The sequence below is a fragment of the Passer montanus genome, unplaced genomic scaffold (genome assembly GCF_014805655.1).
Source record: "Passer montanus isolate IOZ18808 unplaced genomic scaffold, ASM1480565v1 scaffold84, whole genome shotgun sequence".
Classification (NCBI taxonomy): domain Eukaryota; kingdom Metazoa; phylum Chordata; class Aves; order Passeriformes; family Passeridae; genus Passer; species Passer montanus.
This window is the reverse complement of record NW_024373701.1, coordinates 2,109,980-2,131,352: the sequence shown is the minus strand read 5'-3', so window position 1 is coordinate 2,131,352 and position 21,373 is coordinate 2,109,980. Positions and strand designations below refer to the sequence as shown.

Here is a 21,373-nt window from a genome sequence, read left to right as displayed (position 1 = left end):
GGAGCATGTTCAGTCCAGCCCAGCTGACATTAGCCAATATCCTGCTGAATCTCACTAGTGAGGAGGCAGCTACAGTGCTCATGTCTGCTGTGTACCACAGCATGCCTTCATCTGTGTGCCGCAAGGAGCAGGTCAGAGCATCCTGCAGGAGCCTCAGGCAGCCCTGCCAGTTTACAACACAGCAAGGATCACTGTGTCAGGCACTTACCTGGCTCCCTGTGCTGGCTCCATAGCTCAGAAGCTATTTCCCTGCACCCATATCCTTCTCTTTGCCAGTGAGGAGGCTGCAGTCAGTTAAAGGTCTCTGGCCTCCCCCAGACTTCCCCTTCGTGTCAGACCCAGACCATAGCTGCTATCCAGTTTTCACCCAGAGGTTGAAAATTTACTTTATTAGACTCTCTCTTTATTGGACTCTCTCTCAAGGTAAAAACATCTGTCTTGGACTCAGGAAAGAGAGAAGAGAGGGAGAAGGTGACTTGTTCCACCTAAAAACCTCCCTGTCCTAGATGCAGCTGCCTTTGCCAGCCTGTCCCCACTCAATTCAGGCAGCAGAACCTACTCAGGGGTACACGTGGACCACCATGAGTCCAGCCTCACACCTGAACCCCATCTGTATAAGCAAGAGCTCTGTTATCTGTCCTCTCAACAGAGAAAGTACCAATGCATGACGAGTTAAAATGTTGATTAGGAGGACTTTATCTTTCTCTTGTTCAGTTTGTGATAAGATTTGTTGTTTGCACAGGCACACCTTTCTTACTATCTGCCAGAGAAAAGAAAGTAAGAGCAGCTCTAAGAGAGAGTGTGAAGTACCTGGGATGACTCCAGGGCTTCCTAGCCACCAAAGGCATCTCCACGAAGATGGACAGAGGCTCTTGCTCTGGTTCCTGCACCTCTCTGCCCTCAGGGAGCTCTCCCAGCCCTTCCAGTGCAAGGGTAAGCACCACTGCCCATGTGTGTTTCAAGAGTGAGTGTTGCCCCACATTCATGGACACACTCTGCCAGGTCTTCACCACCTCCTACAGCTCCATTTCACAATGGAGAAGGTGGAATGCGGTTGTTCTGTGCCCTCCTTGATTGATGTAAGCTGTAGGAAGCCCCCCAGCAGTTTCTTCTCCCCAAAGTCTAAAGGGCTCTGGAAACCATGAGAGTTTAAATGTCTGCAGATGTGGAGTGGGCATGGCTGATCCCCCTCCCTGTCAGCACTACAGAGGATTGGAGAGCAGGGAAGGGCCCCTGGCTCTTGCTGTCCCTGCCAAGGCACATGTGGGGCTCCACCAGGTGGAAGGGTCTCCTGGCCTGCCTGGCAGCAGCCACAGCCCAGCCTTTCTGCAGCACGGTGTGGGTGCCACGCTTGCAGGAGGACCCAAGCACAATTGTTGGGATGTTGCTCATCCATAACATGACGTCCAGCCTCTGGCTCCACTTCAGGCCAGTGCAGCCTCAGCTGCCTTCCCCCAGTGCCTTGGTTTAGGAGCAAACCTCACAGATAGAAGTTCCTTCCATGCTCAGGGTCTTTCACAAGGCCCTCTTGTTGTACCTGAGATATTTGGGGTTGTGGGTGAGGTTTGAGTGGTTCATGGCGGAAGCTGAGAGATCTCGTTCAGCTGCCACTGGTATCAGTGGCTCAAGGGGAGAGTGAAACCTCGAGTAAGGTGATACCCCTATGGAGAACAAAGAAGTGTCAGGATACCTGACAAGGGAAACCCATCCCTCCAGGAGCTGCCCGTGGGGAATGGAGCTGGGTTTGCTTTGGAATGGTGCTGCTGAATGCTTTCTTCTTTGACGCCCCCCAGGTGCTTTAGAGCTTCTGGCAGTGTGACTGTGGAGGTTAGGATTCAGCATGGGGAGGCTGTGTGAAGAGCTGGCAAGCACTTGCTCCTCACGTCGTGTCCCTGGGACCGACGCAGGGGTGGGATGTCAAGGGTGTCCATCGTGTCACTGGAGAGACTCTTACTGGTGTCACCAGTTAGATGTCACACATGCTGTGACACGGAGCCTCGAGGGCTCTGGGACAGCAGCAGCAACATGTCCACAGCCATCTAAAAATCCCCCAAATCAGGGGTGCCTGCAGGATCTGGCCAGCCTTGTGCTCTGGGAGACAGGCCCTTGGGAAGTCAGACAGTGGCAATACGACCTCCACTCCTTCTCAAGAAGAGAAGGACCCTTTGTGTCAGGACATTACAGGAATGTAAGAGAGCCTCTTCCCTTGCTGTGCACGGGAACAAGGACCACAAGACACAAAACATGGGGGAGACACAGGGCGCCCCATTACCTCCTGGCTTCAGGAGAAATTCTGTGTGAAGACTGGGGAGACAGGGAGAAAATTACGGTGCAGAGTGTCTCCTGTCTTTGCCCCAAATGGCATTCTCCTGACAAAAGTGTATAATTCAGCCAAGTTTCAGCCCAATGCACTCAGCTGTTTTCAGCCTCTTTTGTTTGTCTTACAAGGTCAGAGTGAAGCTGCCCAGAAATTAAAAACAGAAAATATTTCCAGCTTTAGGAAAGCAAGATGTTTATTGCAGATGAAAACAGGCTATGAGAAAAACTTTCAGACTAAAAATAATGGCGCAAAGGGTGGTGGGGTTTGTGGGGTGCAGTAAAAAGCCCAAGCTGGGCTGCTCCAGCCAGCAAAAAATCACAGTGAGTGTTAGCTTTGCAATGCCACTCACATTTATGCAAATAAGAAATTACTTTCAGAAACACAGGTGGATGCTGCACTGTACGACTGAACTGTAGTGTGGCAGAGCACTGTGAAGCCCTCCATGGGCCCAAGAAAAACAGCCTGTTTGCAGAGAGAGCAGGAGGCTCATAAGCCACAGGCAACTCCCTAGGGGCTGCCTCTCTAGCCTGGAGGAAGCATAGAAAGCAAAGTGACATGGAGAGTATGGGCTTTATGGCTCCCAAGAAAGCAGCTGCTCAAAATCACTGTGCCGTACTTATCAAGTTTGTGAGGTGAGAGTAAAAATAAAAAATATCCCCAAACAATCAGAAAGTTAATACAGAATGTGCGGAATGAATTCGTTATCCTGGTGGTCGTTTTCCAGAGGAGTATTCAACTCTTCTAGTATATCTGCTTCTGCTGGTTTCAGCACATCCTCTTCACCTGTAAGGCATGTAAGAGACAGATCATTTTGTACTGGGGGCTCCCATGTTACCCCTCTGTCCCATGTTAAAACCTCCCTGGCCAGTCTCTGGCAATTTCCTGGAGAAAGCATTAGGTGGATTGCCTGCTTTTCAAGGGCAGTCCCAGCTGTGGAGGGGAGTTGGAGAAGGTAAAGCCAGAGGCAATGACCACAACCCTGATGGTTGCCCATTTCAAGACCTCAGGGCTGGAGGCTGGACACCCAGCCCAGAGCCCAGGATGCAGAATAGCTGTTTTCCATGGCACAATGGCACCACATGCCTTGCATTAACAGGCCTTTTCTTCCCCCCTCTGCAGACATTGCTGGGAATGCAGCAGTTGAGGGTCAGAAGATTGTCACATCCTCTGAAGCAGATTAGTTTTCCTAATCCTTAGTTTTCCTGATTTTGAAGCAACTTGCATGCTTGACCCAATGACTGCTAAAGTGAATGTACTCTACTTTTCCATGCCAGATCTGGCAGCAGCTCCTGCTGCGGTACCTGTAAATGGATTTTCTGAGCCCAGACACCAGCCTGCCATTCAGACCAGCTTAGTGCCCTCCATGCCTCAGTCCTGGCAGGTTTCAAAGTGTAGTTGCCTGCAGACACCCACCCCTCGTCCCAGTGTCCACTTTGCTCTCCCACCATCCCAGTGTCAGTCCTGAAACTGGATGGACTGTGCTCAGAGCATGTCTTGACTTTGACTCCCCCAACCAGCTCTGACCACAAAAAAACTCATCTTCTCTCCAGAGAGAAGAGATATATCCCCCTGTGCTAATATGGCTCTTGGCAGAGTCATAGAAGTGTTCTTAGGACAAGGAGTGTAAAGGACCAGGTCCACAACCCCATCCCAGTGACTGACAACAGCGGATTTTTTATCACTCCCCTGGACTCGGAGAGGGTTGTCTGTCACTGCAGTCCCACCATCCCCCCACCCTTCCTCAGCTACCCAGGTTCTGTGGGGAAGGGACCCACACCTGGAGATGCTGTAGGATCGTTGTTCATAAGGTGGGCACCCTTGGCTGACAGTCCTCAAGCGGTGGCACTGCGCTGCTCCCCAGGCCACCATGGGGCCAGCAGCTCTGCGGCAACTCACCAGCAGGGTCCAAGCTCCTGTCTGCCAGCTCCCCTTCTGCTGGCACTGCTTGCATCCCACCGCCCATGTTCTGGAGGGTCAGCAGAGGTGGCTGCTGTTGAAAGCCTGGCTCAGGCAGCGCTGGCTCAGAGGGCACTGGCTCAGCCTTCTCCTGAGGGTCAGGCTGGGGGTCCACTGCTGGCTCTGACTCCAGGACAGCCTTGACCACTGTCTGACGGCCCCGTCCTCTTTTGGCTCTTCTGGCTCTCCTTTGCTGTTCGTTCTTATAGTCTCTGCCAGGGGATTTCACAGGGATGATGACTTGGGAATAGGACAAAGGACTTTCCCTTCTGCCCTGAGGCAGCTTTGCTGGGTCCCCCTGTTGTGATTGTGACCCAGTTCATCCCGGCAGAAGTTGCAATTCTTCAGCCCCCCTCCTGAGCACTGCACAGCAGCCTTCTGCAGCTGCACCAGTGGGCAGGAGCTTGGGCAACACATTTTTCCTCAGCCCCACATTATGACTGAGGTTTGCTTGCTACCCCCCATCCATCTCTCTCCCCAGTGCCTGTGTAGACCTTGAGCAGCTACTGGCTGCAGGTCAGCTTTCCTCACTGCAGACTGATGGCTCTGTCCTTGGGTGAAGATGGAGGGGCTGGGCCATGTCTGGGCACAGGTTAAGTGCACCACAAAAGCAATTTGACAGAAAAAGCAAGATTTACCTCATAACCCACTGAGCTGAATCTTTCTCCAGGGCTTCTGCTTTTCTTTTCCTGAGCAACTCCCGGTCTCTCAAGCGACGGGTTATGATGACATCTACAACGATATAGCAAATGCTAATGTGACATTCTTATCCCTCCCTGCCTGGCACTAGAGCACTGATGCAAGAGGCCATGCTCTTTCTTTTTTTTTTGTCCCAAAGGAATCTTAATATGAAACTCCTTGAGCACCTGTACTTCCAGCACAGCACCAGTGGGTAGGATTTGATGACACAGCCCCCAAAACTCCCAGGCTCCTAGCCTGACAATTACTCTAGATTTCCAGTGACAATTCCTTGGGGTGACCCGTATCCAACCCTACTGTAGGGACCTGGGGCATGGTGCCTTTGATCAGGCATCAGTACAGACTGCAAGATGATTTCTCTATTGTTACTCTTTTTCCCAGACAGCTGGAACTGGCCACCACTGAAATTAAGATGTTTATCTAAAAACCTGGGAGAAAGCCTTGACCCACAGGACAGACAGTCCTTCAAAACAGGAACAGCTCTGTGGGGACAAGGATGAGCCAGAGGGCACAGCCTTACCCACACAGATGCTCACGTGCATTGAGCTGAGACCTCGTGGGGAGATGGTGATCCAACCAGAGACCAAGACAGGGCTAGTACACACTGCTGGGGTGGAGAAAATTGGTCCCAAACACCACACAAACAGCCCCAAGCTGGTCTGCAGCTGTGAGGAAGACCATGGCAGGGCCTAAGAAAGACTAACTGATGTGAGAAAGCTCCAATGCTGGCTTTATTATTTGGGCAGGATGTGCAGGTTGCATATAGCCAGCAGCAGAGAGGAGCACTCCCAGATCCCAGCCACCATGCCTCCCTCGGCCAAGGTAAGCAGTGACCATTTCACTGGTTGCAATGGGCTCCAAATGGCTTCCTGAGGCAAAGACCAGCCTAAAAAAATGGTCCGAACTTCACTTTTCTGTGTCTTTGTCCTAAAAGACAACAATCCTGATGATTTCTAGTGTAGGCTCTAAGCTTTGATAGTAAAAACTTGTACCAAATCAAGCAGCATGAGATCGAATTCCAGGAGACACAGGGAAAAACACTACTGCCCTGAAGCCTTGAGGGAGAGGGAATTCTTCCCAAAGGTACATTGAAGAGATCACAAAAGAACTGATTTCATAGTTTCAATAAAACTCACACAAGTGGAAAAGCAAAACTATGACCTGCTCCTTCCAGATGTAATCGCATCCAGCTCCTTTCACAGAAAGCCTTGGCTCACACTAAAGTAGTGAAGTCAGTGAAAAATTGTCATTTTGTCATTCTCTTGATCAGATGATAGACGTGTCAAGGTGAGAAAGACTTCTGAGGCCGAGCTGGGATTACAGGTCTTTTGTCCCATGTATTTATTAAATGCCAGAAAAATTGTAGTCCAGGACAGGACAATATAAAACTGACAACAGGAGCCAGTCTCTGCCCAAAGTAGACTTTTACACAAGACACGTCTGATAATTAATAATAATCTTACAAAAATTTATCTTGGAGAGTATTTATGTTGGTCTATGCTTCAATGCCCTCCATCAAAGCAGAGTCAACTTTAAAATTACATCTGGCTGCCCAGAGCACTGTCCAGGGAAGCTGAGAACAACTCCAAGACAAGTGGGAGGTTGTTCCTGGACATGAGGCAGTAACAGGGACAGTAGGGCTCAGCCAGCAGGAGATGACTCTGCCATCCACAGAGAAAAAGGCAGTAAACTCCCTGGGAAGATGTGGTTACAAGTTGCAGTAGCAGGATCTGCGCAGGACCTCGATTCAGCTACTGAAGTACATAATCTCTTGCACATCCCATTTGCGGCCAAGGTAATTTTATTTTCCTTCAAAAATGTCTTGTGAGCTGTAAAATTTTAGCTGCTCACAATCAGTCTCCTTCCCAGTCCATTCTAAGAAAACACCCCTAATTCACTTCTAACTGGTCCAAGAAAGCAGCCCCACAATAGCTCCAAAGCTGTCACCTGCCAGCACTAAGCAGGAAAGACCACAGTAAAACATATGCATCCTGATGAAAAAAAATATTTACTAGAGGCCATAGAGAAACAAAAATTAAATGAAAAGAGAAAAGAAAATCAAGCTATAAAAACAATGAGGCAGTACTCCCAGTCTGCAAAGAGACAATCTACTGATGCTCTCTGAAGGACTTCGGTTGAAAAGCATTTATATGTGCTTCTGCCTTTGGGATCTGAAACATAACATGTAAAAAGACACTGCATTCACAGTTAAATGTGCATCCTGTACCCCAAGCTAGACTAATAATTATTAGTTCCTTTCTGAGAAACACTTGGTAGCAAAAATCATGCTCTGCTCTCTCAAAAAACTCAAGTTAGGAATGTTATCACATTACCTGGCACAGCATACTCCTCACAGGCTGCAGAGGGTGGCAGGGAAGAGTCCGAAGAAGCATGTTCTTTGCCTAAACTCTCCATTGCTCTTTGCAGTTTTAATTAGAAAGCAGCTTAGTTCCCTGGAAACAGCATCTGGAGATACTGGTGCAGCATAATGAGAGCTTGAAAAAAATGCAGACTGCCCGCCCCAAACCTCTTATCTGGCCAGGCCACTAGGAGGGTAATAATATTCTCCTTATCGGAGTGCAAAGGTGTGTGAGTCTCTGTCCAGGACCTACTGTGTAGATTGCAAAACATGTTAGTGCTTTTATACTGCAAATAATTCCACTTCAGATAGGAAATTTACACTCACTGATGCTAAACTGTGACTGAAAATCTCTCCTTTGTAGTGGACATGGCAGGGCAGGATGTGGCACTGCCTGACTGCTCTTTCCAGAGTGAGATGCAGGGATGTGTTGTTAGTCCTTAAGGACCCCTTGAGAGGTCTGAAATAGGACATGTACTGTCTGAAGGTGTTTGCATAGGATCCTAGCTGTGCTGGTAGGAAGGGACATCCTCCAGCTCCCCTCACGACAGGACTGGCTGCTTCACAAGGTCAGGATGGCTGTGTTGTCATATTCTTTGGAAACCCCTAGGGATGGAGACTGTCACAGTCATGTTACCTGTCCAACAGCTGCACCAGCTTCCTGGGATCCAGACAGAGTAATAAATCCATGCCAGCCTGGCTGTGGATGTTGAAGACTTCCTAATGATCCTGTGGTCCAGTCCCTGGTGGATCAGGACTATGAACAAAGCACTTCACTGAAGCAGGATGGCAATGGGCAGTAAAACCAGTGGGATGACCCAGCCGTTCCCTTGCCCCCACAGGATGATTTCTTTAAGTGGCTGTTCCTAGTTGCTGGTAGTCCCTTGCAGCCCCAGCCCTGCTGGCCTGCAGGCTCCTGCAGGGACATCTGCAGGGCCAGAATCGCTGCAAAGGGGAAGCTGCTGCCTGGTGCAATGGCTTCAATGCTGAGAGCCTGTTCCTTGCTCTCTGGGAATGACCAGGCCCCTAGATCAGTGCAGGTGAGGTGAGGGGGTAATCTTGGCCTCTCCTGAAAGCTGCCTTCCTAGCTTCTTATGCCAGGATAGCACAGAAAAGCTCAAGCTTATATTGTGTGTAACTGCGCTGATGGACCAGAGATACCTCTTCAGCCAGTTTCTAGTGCACTCAGCTGCTATCAGCATTTTTGTCCATGAGATACTCAACTACTTATGCACTGGTTAGTGCTAGTGCCCCTGATCCCTTCCCTCCCTGCCCACCATGAATTCAAAAGTGGTTCAAAGGCTGGTAGAAGGACTTGATAATGTGCCTACCCTCAGGTCCTCTGGAACCCGACTGCCTTTCCTGACAGGGATGATCCCACCTCCTCAAGCGGTATGAGGACTTGTCCTGAGGAAAGCACCTCCTCAGGGGTGAGCAGATCTGGTTGACTCCAATCCTTGCAAGTCTTTTTTTATTTTCAGTGTACATTCTGTACTCTTAGCACGATCTCTCTCTAGGTCCTTGGAAGCTCCAGAGCTTGAAACTGCATGCATATAGATTTCTTAAGATGTAACCTTGGAGGTCTGTGGTCATCTCTGCTGCCATTCTTCTTATCCCCTGAGTTACCACTTTACTCTAGAGCTCCTGCCCTGTGTCCACTGCAGATTACGTGGTACTTCCAGAGAGGTGGGGTAGGTCTAACAGCCCCAAAAGAAGCAACAGGGTGGTGGCAGCAGAGCAGATATGGGAAGGCTCTGATATGGAGGGTGGGCCAGGAACATGGATGGCATAAAGAGATGTGGGGCTACCAAGCCATTCACAGAACAGTTTCTTGTAGCTCAGTCACAAGTGAAGACAAGTTGTGCTGGTGAGGGTGTCCATGTTCCAGCACTGTGTGACGATGCAAAGCACTAGAGACACCCTGGTCCTGCAGACATCTGGGAACTGTATCCTGGCAGGATACTGCACCATGCAAAGCCATTGATTTTGGAGGGGCAAACATATCAGACCTTGAACATTGTTTCTGGTTTTGTGTCCCTTGTGACAAAAAACACATTATCACAGAACCACATAATATGCTAAGCTGGAAAGGACGCAGCTGGATCATTGAGTACAACTCTTGCTCCTGCACAGAACACCACAAAATCACACCATGTGCCTGAGAGCATTGTCCAAATGCTTTTTGACCTCTGACACACTTGGTGCTGTGACCTTGGGGAGCCCGTTTCAGTGCCCAAACACCCTCTGGGTGAAGAACCTTTTCCTGATATCCGGCCTTAAACCTCTCCTGACTCAGCTTTAGGCCATTCCCTCAGGTCCTGTCACTGGCCACAAGAGTGAAGAGATCGGTGCCTGCTGCTTCTTGTCCCCTCACAAGGAAGTTGTAACTGCAGTGAGGTCTCCCCCCAGTCTCCTCCAGCTGAACAGACCAAGTGACCTCAGCTGTTCCTCATCCAGCTTCACCTCAAGGCCCTTCACCATCTTTGTTGCCCTTCTTTGAAACTTTCTAAGAGCTCAGTGTCTTTCTTATTCCGAAAACTGCGCCCAAAGCTGTCCCCAGCCCTGGAGGTGAGGCTGCCCCAGAGCAGAGCAGATCAGGACAATCCCCTCCCCTGCCTGGCTGTGATGCTGTCCTGATGCACTCCAGGACATGGGTGACCCTCCTGGCTGCCAGGGCACTGCTGGATCATGTTCAACTTGCCACAGACCAGGTTATTTTACATGGAGCTGCTCTCTAGCCTCTCATTCCCTGTCATTACACACATCCAGGGTGGCCCCATCCCAGGTGGAGAAACTGAAGTGCTTGGAGCATGTTCAAAGAAGAGCAAAGAAGCTGTCAAAGAGTCTAGAAAACAGGTCCTCTGAGGAGTGACTGAGGGAGCTGAGGGTGTTGAGCTTGAAGGAAAGGAACTTGAGGGGACATCTTGTTGTTCTCTACAGCTTTCTGATAGTAGATGGTAGACTGGTAGGGGTCCATCTCATCTCCCAGGTAACAAGCAATAGGACAGGAGGAGATGACCTCAAATTGCTCTGGGGTAGGTTTAGGTTGGACGCCAGGCTGCCCAGGGCAGTGGTGGAGTCACTGTTCCTAGAGGTGCCTAAAAGATGTGTAGGCATGGTGCTTAGGGACATGGTTTCCTGCAGGACATGCCAGTTAATGGTTGAATTCCACAGTCTTGAGGGTGTTTTTCAACCTAAATGATTCTATGATTCTATATTCTGGGCTGCTTGCAGGTGGTATGAAGCATGGAAGGAAGGGTGGAAATCCCTGTGTGTTTCAGGGCTCCACAGGAACTGGGCGTGTGCTCAGGCTGTGGCTCACTCAGCTTCTCACACCAACCATCCACGTAGTCACCCCAAAGCCTGGTGAGGGCTGATAAGTGACTCTTGACTCAGCAAAACTTTGCTGTAAGACACTGCAGGGCTGGTACTGTGAATATTCCTCCATTTCGTCTGTCTTTGACCTTGAAGGGAGCATTTGTGAAAGAAAGAGTCACTGTGCCCCCAAGTTCTCAGAGGTGTTTAATGGAATAGATGGACTTCAAAATCTTACAGAGCTGGCACTTGGCATCTCTCAGGAAGGAAATCTCTAGAAGACACTTGTCCCTCGACTGTAAACTGCTTTAAATGCCAAGGAAGTAATTTCAGTATCCCACAGAAAACTTTGGTAATGCTTAGCAACGTGGAAATTACAGGCCTCACCACCTACTTTCAAGTTTTCTGTGCTCTGAAGTAGAGGGACTGAGATGCGGCCAAAGCAGCACCCTCTTTGCTGCAGAGAAACTTGTGCAAGTGGGTTACATTTTATGGTCAGTCTTGGCTACATGAACTGCTGCAGCTGGACACTTCACAGTATGCCAAGCGCTGCTTCCCTCCCCTTTCCCTCCACATTTCAGTTCAGCTAACCCTGGGCCATTTTCACTGATGCGTCTAGTTTCCTCAGTTCCTGAGGCCCTGGAAGATGTCAACTGAGTGTTCAACTGAGCAACCTGAGCATCTCCAGTGTCACAGACTCCTCAAATGTCATTGGAGCTGCTTGGAAGGGGAGCATCACCAACCTTGGGTACAGCTCACCATGCCCCCACACAGCTTTCAACACACAAATGTCCTAGGAAAGTTTTGTCCAAGGGACAAACACTCCTAGGGCTGGATCCTGCCATTGTCTGGACTGCTTTTACTGTAGACACAACACCAGGTTTTGTATCTATGTGTAAGTCAAAGGTCCTCGTGGGCCTCAAGGGTATCTGTCCCCCTGTCTGGCAAGGCTACTGCGAAGCACTATCCACACATCCCTCCCTGCAGTCAGGGATGCAGCCCTGGTCAGCGTGGGCAGCTGGGGGAGCTATGCTGCTGCCACTCTTACAGGGTGTCAGGGCACTTCTTCCAGTTTTGTCTCACAAGACAATGACAGAGAAGCAACTTGCAGACTTGTCCTTCACTCCCTGACTTGAGGAAACTTGCCTGGTTGCAAACACACTGCTCTGGGAGCAGGACTACTCATTGCTCTGTGTAGCAAACTATGGTGCCTGTGAAAGCAGATAATCCCCTTCTTTCCCTGCCTTGACTGAAGCATGAACAGATGAGAAACAGGCAGAAAAACTGAACAGGAAAAGCATATGCAAAAGTGCAAATTCATATGCATACTCTGTGGCACAGGTCAGGGCATTGAAGGCATCTTGCTGTCTACCAGCTGCTTCCTGAGTCTCACCTGGCCTTGGCAGGCACAGATCTGTTGGGCTTCAGAGTCAGGCTCTCTGCACCAGGCTGGTCTTGCACAGGGCCTGAGGTCTGTGGCAGCGTTCAATCACTGCCTTCACCCTTCCCTTGGTCTGCCACTTGCTTTTGAGCCATGTGAAATAAACAGCCAAATCCACAAGTCCCTGGGGAGGACGAGTATCTCTGAATTTGCTGTGTGTAGAGTCAACACTGACCCTGTCCTGTGGCTGCCCATGCTTTGACCTTGCAGGTCTGGCCTATTAGTCTGTGCTTTAGTTCTGCAATTTCTGAATAAACACTCCAGTTTGTGCTGGAGGTATGCGGTTTCCCTCTTCAGAAGAGCTGCTGGATGGTCTGTGTTGTTTTTTCCTAGCCTCTGCACATAAATAGTCATGGCTCTCAGGGCTCACAGAGCACACACACTCTCTTGGGCTGCAGCCACTCTGCTGGTGCAGCTCAAGCCATGGTGTGGGGCTGACATCCCGGTGACATTTGCCCACCCCAGAGGAGAAGGAGCCCCACTTATGCTAAGCTGGGCATAACTTCCCCTCAGCCCTGGCAGAAAACTGGGATAGAGCCGCCCAAATAAATCCTGCCTGTGGCTGAGTTGGCAGCAGCAGGAAACCTCAGTACAGAAGTGAGCAATACATTTGTGTTGTTCACTGTGGATGTGTTTTGGCCTTACCAGAGCCTTTCCCTATTGTGCAGGGGAGACAACAAGCTCTGCAGAGAAGGACTGGCAACACAGAGAGTAGCACACAGCCAGACCACCTCTTCCATGCTATTTGGGGACTGGAAGGGGACAAACAGCCTTGCAGAGCCTTGGGACAAATGAACAGGTAATAGCAACAGCTATGGACAGGTGTCCCCTCCTCTGCAGAAGTAGAAAGGGGTCAGGAAAGGAAAACAGGAAAATCAAAACTCTGGACAACCCTGAGCAATTAGTGAAGCTAGGACTTTTCAGCCTGGGAGAAAACTTCCTAAGGAGAATAAAGTTTTAATAGCAGCTGACTCTGGGACAGAAAATCATGGATACAATCCATTGGACTGAGCACAGCTGTTTTATGCCCCTCAATACTGTTTCCAGCTGCAGCATTAAATCTGTCAGCAATGGCTTTGTTGTGCATTGTGGTGCTGTGGGTGTCCCACCTGGTGGCTCCAGCAAGGTGCAGAACTGGGTGAGAGGGTGAATTCCAGCTGACCAAGCACAATAGTCGTGGTAGACACTGGCACATCTCCCAGACTCTGAGGATGGTCACTGGCTTTGGGGAGCTCACATGGTAGATCCCAGACTCCTATGAGATGCCTGCAAATGAGAGCTGTATGGGATACTAGTATAGCAGCAAGTCAGAGCAACATGATCTCCTGTGGGTGAGCACAGACCTGTCCTTGGAAGGTTTCAACTCACCCTGAAGCACTGTTCAAAGATGATCAGAAATCTCAGCTGGTAATTGTGTGTAGAGTTACAACATCTCGTGTGGGACTGAAATGGCCTAAGGAGGCAAGCCCTGCATAAGCCCTCTGATCTCTGCCACTGTGAGTAAAGGGGACTCCTTGCCTTTCCAAGTTGTATGGCCTTGTTGCAGGTGTTTTGTGTGTCCGTGTGCTAGAAGTGGGAGATGAAAGAGCAGAGGAAGCCCCAAGGCCTGCTGATGCACACTGACACTATTACCTTGGTGGGACTGAGCCTGCCACAATCTCAAAGATGGCCCTGGCACCAGGAGCAACCTACACCTGAAAATTCTGCACTTCAGGGTTTTTCTCAAGTGCTGGAGCAGACATCTGGGATCCCTGGTGTTCACCATCTCTGCTCAGGCTCTTCCCATGCTCCCATGTGTTATCTGAGCTGATTGCTCTATGAAAGGGCCTTAGATAAAAAGCAGAATAATATCTAATATGGGAAGTGCAGATGTTGACTATTTTCAATTTTCATCATCTCTAGAACCAGTGAAGCAGTTTGCTAGGGAACCATGGACTCATCTTCTCCCATGCCAGAGAAACTTTATTTTCTCTTCACTATATTGCCTCCTACAGAGAAAATCTGCGCTTGTTCAGCATCTTCCTCATCAGGATGAGTGTGTTTCTTGCTACACCCCCACGGCCTTTCTTGCAGGAGTGTGGGTGAGATAATACTCTGTGCAGAGCACCCTGGTTTGTTATATGGATTTGAAATTATTGTTTTGACTGTGCACTTTTAGTAGCCCTTGGTGGGAACTGGCTTATGATGTTGTCCTCCAGCTATGCATAAAAAAGTGCTGTTGAAATAAGATTGTGCATGTCATTTTATTATTCACCATAGCTAGCTTAAGTGTGCAATTCACACAGAGCACACAGGATCAATTAATCACCTGGTTTTAGTCTCAGGAAAGCTATCAGAAAGCTCAGGTATCTTGACACTGCCCATCTTTCAAAATCCGGATGTCTTGCCTGGTTTTCCTAGAGTAATATAGGAAAAAAGAGTAAGAGATCAAAAAAAACCACCATTCCAAGAGTCATACTTTGGCTGCATTCCATCAAATGGAATGGAGCTGACTGTTACAAAATTGACCTGCTCATTTTCCTGTCTAAATTGCTGAGGTGACTGCAACATCCTGGCTCATGGATGTGCCCTCCCAGGGCCTGTGATACTGGTGGTGCATCTGCAGAGCAACCTGCTCACAGCAGGGCTGTCCCTAGCATGAGGTTATGTTGGCCATGCCTCTATTTGAGCCCCAACCACCACCCCCAAGAATGGAGATCCCGCCACACACACACCTCTCTGGTGCATCACCAATTTGACCTGCTGCCTGCATCAAATTTTCACCCTCCTGGGGCTGCTGTTTGTGGCTGTTGCCCCATGTTGTATTGCCTGCACCAAGACGACTGAGGCTCCATCCCATCTGCAACTGTAGACTGCTGCTGGATATCCCCAGGCATCCCCTTCCTCAGCCTGGCTGGGTACAGATCCTCTGCACTTCCTTGCAACTTTTCTTGACAAGCTGGCCATCCCTCCCCTCTTGCAGCCCAGCACACGGTTTGTTATTTGCCATGCAAGTGCAGCCTGCCACGGCTTTTCCCAGGCTCTGGGGAGCCTGAATGGCTGTACTTCACAAGCACCCAGTTTCAGACAGCCAAAATTAGACCCAGGAGGTCCCTGCCAAGGGCATGAGCTTACATTTTTTCCACACAGAGCTGGCATTCATTGGCATAGGTATTCCCATCGCTGCCACAGATGGGCAAGTACAGGAGGGGGCAGGCCTGCAGGTGAACCAGGTTTTCACACACTGGCTGGAAAGGAGAAGCCACAGAACACATTTCAGTGCCAGCAGCACCTATTTCTTCCCCCCAGAACACTCAGGCAGGAGCAAGTGCCACTGGCAACCTGGTTCCCTGTGTCTCAGAGTAGTGCATGCCCACAGAGGAGCAGGGGCCGCTGAATCCCTCAGAGGGACACGTGGCCTGGGCTTTGGTGTGGGTTTGGTGCTGGAACACCAGTTGCCATGAGGCTGGGGATGATTTCTGGGAACAATCTTTCTCCCAGGCACAGCAGGCATGCCCATCTCAAGCCATGAACAAAGAAAACAAGAAGCCTCTTACCCTTCTCAGGCCACCCCCTTCATTCAGCTCTGCCCCTGAAAACAGAGCAGAGACCCATGAGCGTGGCACACCCGTGCTTGACAGCAGAAGAACAAGATATTGACAGAGGATCACATCCAAACCAAAGGTTAGGCAGTGTTGTGCAGAGCACAGGACTGAATCAGCTCTTGGATTTCATGAGAGGGAATCAGTTTGCTGCTGTACGCCACTCCCACCCCTCCCTGACCGCAGCACAGTACACTGCTTCCATCCACAGCTAAGCTGGCTGGGACAAAGCTGTGAATGGCTTTGTTCCCACCCCCTAAACCTTCTCCCAACAGCCCTCTTTCCCAGTTTGTGGGTCAGAAGCTCCACGGAGCATCCAACACATCTCAGGAAACGGGAAACCATGCAATGCAGCATGTGGCATGGGGTATCCTCAGAGAGATGAGACTTGGTGATACTGCACAACAGGACATCTGCACCTCCAGGGTGAGTGGCATTTGGTGGGTTCGTTTTTCTCAGACAAGCAGAGCAGTAGGAACAGTTCACAGCCCTCCTGTGCAGTTCACAAATGTCCTGGGAGCATGAAGGCTCACACACAGGCAGCTGCAGGACCACCACTACCTGCACGTAGGTAGCAATGGCTTCCCAGCACCTATAAACAGGTGCTTCCCTCGTAAATATGCTGAGCACATATTGTTCTTGCAAACTTGCCAGTTTGCATGGAGGCAGGAACTGCAGCAGCTGTGGAGTCTCCCCTCTCCCAGATCACTCCCAAGTGCAATACTTTTGATGAACCAGCCTGTAACCCTTGCCACAAACTGCTAATAAGGAAGGCACAGTGTGTTTGCTCCAGTCCTTCTCCCTCACCATGCTGCCACTGTTTGTCTGCTTTAACCTCACTTCCTCTCCAAACCAGAATTTCTGGGTCTTTATGCCAGAAATGCATGCATTCCCCTCCATCCCATTATCCGTCTGCCATTCCCAACCTGCCCCCCATGAACCAGCTCCAGCAGCAGAGCAGATTTACCTGCGGCAGCGACCAGAGTCGCCATTGCTGCCAGCAGCAGCAGCAGCAGCTCTCTCCCAGGCATGGTGAGTTCAGGCAGACCTGCTCACACACCTCGCTCTGCTCGTGGCTGCCTTTATGGAGGAGGGCACAGCCTTATCTCAGGAACCCTGGGAAAAGCAGAGTTTTGTTCCTGCTGGGAGCAGCTGGACTGTGCACCCTAAGAGATCACTTAGGCACTCTCACACATAAGATAAGCCTTCCCCTGCAGCTTCCCACTTGTCAGCTTCAGGTGGCAGCATCGGAGGCTGCTTTACGATCCCTTTGCACTCTAGTCAGGTGTTGTGGTTTGACACTGGCCAAATGCCAGGCAGCCACAGAAATCTCTCACTCACCCTCCCCTGCTACAGCTGGGCAGAGGAGAAAAAAAATTACATGAAGGCTTCATGAAATAAGGACTGGACTGACCGAAAACACTCCAAGGGAAAAAGAGACTCAGCTTAGAGGTACAACGTGAGTTTATTACTAACAAAATCAGAGGAAGATAATGAAAAGTAAAATAAGCCCTTAAAAACACCTTTCTTTCTCCACAACCCCTCCCTCCTTCCCCCTGACAGTGAGGGAGAGAGGGCACGGGGATTTTGGTCATTCATCACCTGAGATTTTCTTCTGCTGCTCAGGGAGAGGAGCCCTTTCCCTGTGAGACTGTGGGGTCCCTTCCCACAGGAGACAGTTCTCTCTGAATTTCTCCAGTGTGGCTCCAATCTCATGAACAGCAGCTCTCTCTAAATTGCTGCAATGTGAGTTTCTCCCAAGGGCAAACAGTGCTCCCAAAACTGCTGTGATGTGTCTCTCTTCCCACGGGCTGCAGTCCTCCAAGGACAGGCTGCTCCAGCCTGGGGGCAGGACCCCTCTCTCCACAGGTGTCCCACAGGGTCACAGCCTCCCCCAGGCATCCACCTGCTCCAGTGTGGGCACCTGCATGGGGTGCAGGTGGATCTCTGCATCCCTGTGGATCCCCATGGGCTGCAGGGGCACAGCTGCTTCACCATGGGCTGCTCCACGGGCTGCAGGGGAATCTCAGCTCCGGTGCCTGGAGCACCTCCTGCCCCTCCTTCTGCACTGACCTTGGTGTCCCCATGTTGTTTTCCTCACACGTTCCACATGTTCTCACCTCCTCTTCTTCTCTTGCTGGAATTAACACTGCATGCCCCACTTTGTTTTGATTTTCTTACTAAATCTGTTATCCCAGAGGCATTACCAAGCTCTCCAATCAGCCCAGCCTTGGCCAGTATCATGTCCATCCTCCGAGCCATCAGGAATTGCTCTGCTGGACATGATGGAAGTTTCCAGCAGCTTCTCACAGAAGCCACCTCTGTGGTCCCCCACTATCAAAAACCAGTCCATGCAAAACCAACACATGAGGGCTGGGCAATGCTGCTCTTCTCTGCTGACCCCAGCCAGCTACTTCTGGTTGTATCTCACCCAAACCATCCCTTCAGCCTTGCAGCTGCTGTTCTTCATCTGACAGGTCTCTGCACTTGAGTGGTGAGACTAGACATAGAAAAGCCAGGAAATTCAGGCTGATTAGAGTGGTGGCACTGTGGCATTATCCCATGAGACCCAGGCAGGTGTATACACAGCTGCCTGAGGCGCTGGTCAGGATCCCAAACACAATGGGAGGCCTGTCACCGTGCTGCAGCAAACCCACAGTCACTGGGTGGGATGGGATGGGACAGCCTGGGGTGCAGAGGGTCTGGAGGGTACAAAATTCAGCTGCATGGGGGCAAGGAGCTGCAGGTGCAGTCGCTGCCTATGCTCAGAGGAGCCACATTGTCAGAGGTGGTTTAATACCTTACTCCACTCACCACCTTGGCTGCAGCTGAGATTGCCAGAGCAAAATTATCTTTATCATAAGATTCAGTGTGTTGGGAGGGGGCAGTGTGCATGGATACCCAGATTAAATACACAGAGGTGGCACACAGAGCAGGGAGAGGACAGAGAGGCTGGAGATCATTCTCAGTGGCAAGAAACACCACCTTTTGAAAAAAGAATCATGACCCCAGAATATCCCAGATGTTTTGCCTGCAAGACTGGATGCTTTATGTCAGGGTGAGCATTCTTATCTGCTCTTTCTCAGAAGCTTTATTTTCTACATCTGTCTCCACTTTCCTTTGGTGAAAAAAACCAGTTGGTGAAGGGTGAAGGATAGAAAAAAGGACCACTGGTCATAAAGTCAGTGCAAGACCAACATTGACTAAAAACTCCTTTGGGTCAGACTTGCTGAAATGAGGTGTGGGCCAGAAGGGACAGAGAGTCACCTTCCCCATGGGAGCAGATGGGATGTATCATGTGTGCAAGGGGTGAGCAGGGGGTAGATGCCCTACAGAAACCACCAGCAGGCTGGGAGAGCTCCAGATGCACGGAGCACACACATTTGCACTCACTGAGGATCTGACTACAACTGTGCTTAGGATGTTTTTTCCCCAGAGGGAGATACACGTTGGCCTTTATGTCTGAGTCAAAAGGGAAGCTTGAGCATCCCTTGTGGCCAGAGAGCTGTGGGCCCTGCCAGAGGCTGCTTGCATCCTTCTATTGGAGGTCCTTTCACACAACTCAGCAGGGCTGTGACCAGGACTTGGGAAGTGGCAACGTAACCAGCTCTGGGTTCCCCTTGCAGAGTCATTCCTCCACTCTGCCAAGGCAGCTGCACACATGTTTTATATTCCCTCTTCACGGAGTTTACACAGTTCAATAACCTTTGGCTTTCATTATTATTCCACTTTGGAAATCCCTCAACTAAAGTAAATATTTAACTGCATTAGCAGTTTTTCCCAAGGCACATGGGGTCCTGTTAGTCTTGTTTAGTCTAGTACAAGGGAGGCCAAGGGGGATCTGATAGCAGCCTACAACTGCTGGAAGGGAAGCTGATGGAGCCAATCTCTTTTTGGTGGTGCCAGATGACAGAATAAAAAGCAATTGTCACAAACTGCAGCTTTGACATGATCAGGTCAGGAGCCAGGGAAGAAGCCTTACCCCAAAGGGTGTACAACCCAAACCAGCCGAGAGGTGGGACATCGGCATCTCAGCAGGACGTGTACCTGACCAAGGCTCACTGTGCACAAGGTTTGTTGGGTGAGCCCTGAAGGACCCTGCCACCAGCAAGTTGGGTCCATGGGACAAGCAGCTGTCAGTCTCCAGCACATGTGGATGTACGTCCTTCGATTCATATCTGGCAAATCTGGTCCCAGACAACACTTGACAACATGAACAACACGGGGCCCCCTCCTGCAAACTGCTCACACATCAACACACTTCACAGCCCCAGGGCTATCTTTGGCCTTAAAGTCTTCTCCAAAGTTTTTACTACCAAGAAATCCAAATCCTGATTGTAATGCCTCTGGTGCCACCTCAGCTGCCTCTGATTCCAAGCATGGCCTGGTTCTCTGGTCATGCCAGCAGCAGTGCAGGAGCAGCAGGCTGGGGCTGTGCTGCTGGGACACGTGGTGTACTCCAGATCACTCCCCTTGGACAGAGGGTGGCAGGAAATATCTGCTTCCCCTCTCAGCAAGGTCAGTGGTGCTGTAGCAAAGCCGTTGGCTGATACAAGGCTTGATCTTCCTCTACCTCACTCCTCAGTGGTATTAAAATTCCAGTGCCGTCACAAAGCAGATTAAAATGGCATGCCAAGAGATGACAAAGGGTAAATGACCTCTTGTATACTGTTTTTGTCTTTTCAAGCTTTTCTGTCAAGCACAAACTTGCAACTCCTAATGAAAGTCCCTGCCTACTGTATCCCTCGAAGAAGAGGTGGGGAAATTCTTCCTCAGGTGGGGCAAGAGGTTTTCTGGTGGCTGCTTCCCTCACATTGGCTGTGGAGCTCCAGCTGGCTCTGCATTTTCTCCCTGTACTTACAGCAGCAAGATGGTGATGTGGAAGACAGGACGGGGAGATGTGAAGGCTCTGGGTTTGCCTGAGGAGCTGGAGACCTAGTGTCACCACCAGCAAGACACAAACTCCACTGGACACAGTGGCAACAATCAGACTTCTGATTCTGAAACCAACCTTAGGCCTGCCCCCTTGCAGCATTGCCCCTGCCTTTGTGCTTGTGCCACACCAGTGGACCCACATCCATGCACTCATCTGGGATCGCTCATCACATCAGAAGCCCGTATTACACCTCTCCCCTGCTAGGGGACTGCAGCCCTGCTTGCAGGCTTTCCATCTGAGTGGGCACAGCTGGCAGCCGGCCAGGCCGGGTTGCGTCACATCGCTCTTGCCCCACGTCTGCCTGGTGGCCTTATCGGCGGCGTGGCCTTGGTGTCGTCACCACTCCACCCAGCACCTGCCGTTTCCTTGCTGTTATCTGTTGTCTTTCCTGGATTTCATGGCTGTTCTCGGCCTTCCCGCGTTCTGCACCCATACTGATATTTTAACTCCTGTTCTGCCGCTCCTCCCAGGGCTTTGGCGTGCCAGCAGACACCGGGGTCCCACAAGTGCCCCCGGAGAAGAGCGCTGCCTTGCTTGTGCAGCCCAAACCAGAGCCCACCCTCTGCCTCCTGCTGCACAATGGGGCAAGGCAAAATAGAGAGGATAACAGTCTCTCCTCTGATCCTCTGGCCACTCTGAGGTCTCCAGACAAGTAGGAGAGAGAAGGAGCAATTTGTTCTCCTTTGTATGAAAAAAAACCAACAACCCCCCCCCCAACCAAAAAAAAAAAAAACACCAAAAAAACCCCAAAAAACCCCCTAAAAAA

The 21,373-nt window shown here is 50.4% G+C and overlaps 2 protein-coding genes across 3 annotated transcripts; both read right to left on the bottom strand.

Annotated features, from left to right (window-relative positions):
• Positions 1-2,492: 2,492 nt before the first annotated feature.
• On the bottom strand, positions 2,493-7,510 carry HEMGN (hemogen). Of its 2 annotated transcripts, none has more exons than XM_039733201.1 (4): positions 7,309-7,510; positions 4,915-5,008; positions 4,098-4,488; positions 2,493-3,103 (listed from the first exon to the last, which is right to left on the bottom strand). In XM_039733201.1, the coding sequence occupies exons 1-3, from the start codon at positions 7,388-7,390 to the stop codon at positions 4,122-4,124; spliced, it is 543 nt and encodes a 180-aa protein (XP_039589135.1). In that variant the 5' UTR covers positions 7,391-7,510; the 3' UTR covers positions 2,493-3,103; positions 4,098-4,121. The 2 variants fall into 2 exon arrangements, with proteins under 2 accessions (XP_039589135.1, XP_039589134.1); XM_039733200.1 differs by having other exon boundaries at positions 4,217-4,488; positions 7,309-7,497.
• A 6,804-nt stretch (positions 7,511-14,314) lies between these two features.
• Positions 14,315-16,857, bottom strand: SPINK4 (serine peptidase inhibitor Kazal type 4). Its single transcript, XM_039733187.1, has 4 exons — positions 16,639-16,857; positions 15,627-15,661; positions 15,205-15,317; positions 14,315-14,486 (listed from the first exon to the last, which is right to left on the bottom strand). Exons 1-4 carry the CDS (start codon positions 16,700-16,702, stop codon positions 14,432-14,434), a joined length of 267 nt encoding a protein of 88 aa, XP_039589121.1. The 5' UTR covers positions 16,703-16,857; the 3' UTR covers positions 14,315-14,431.
• Positions 16,858-21,373: the final 4,516 nt, after the last annotated feature.

Excerpts from the sequence above, each read along its gene's own strand:
- HEMGN (XM_039733200.1), bottom strand. The coding sequence starts at position 7,390 with ATGGAGAGTTTAGGCAAAGAACATGCTTCTTCGGACTCTTCCCTGCCA. Across the intron at positions 4,489-4,914 it reads TCAGCTCAGTGGGTTATGAG|AGACTATAAGAACGAACAGC; the intron begins GTAAATCTTGCT and ends ATCCCCTGGCAG. Across the intron at positions 3,104-4,216 it reads CAGGAGCTTGGACCCTGCTG|GTGAAGAGGATGTGCTGAAA; the intron begins GTGAGTTGCCGC and ends CATGCCTTACAG.
- SPINK4 (XM_039733187.1), bottom strand. The coding sequence starts at position 16,702 with ATGCCTGGGAGAGAGCTGCTGCTGCTGCTGCTGGCAGCAATGGCGACT. Across the intron at positions 15,662-16,638 it reads GACTCTGGTCGCTGCCGCAG|GGGCAGAGCTGAATGAAGGG; the intron begins GTAAATCTGCTC and ends CTCTGTTTTCAG. Across the intron at positions 14,487-15,204 it reads CAGCTCTGTGTGGAAAAAAT|GAAAACCAGGCAAGACATCC; the intron begins GTAAGCTCATGC and ends ATATTACTCTAG.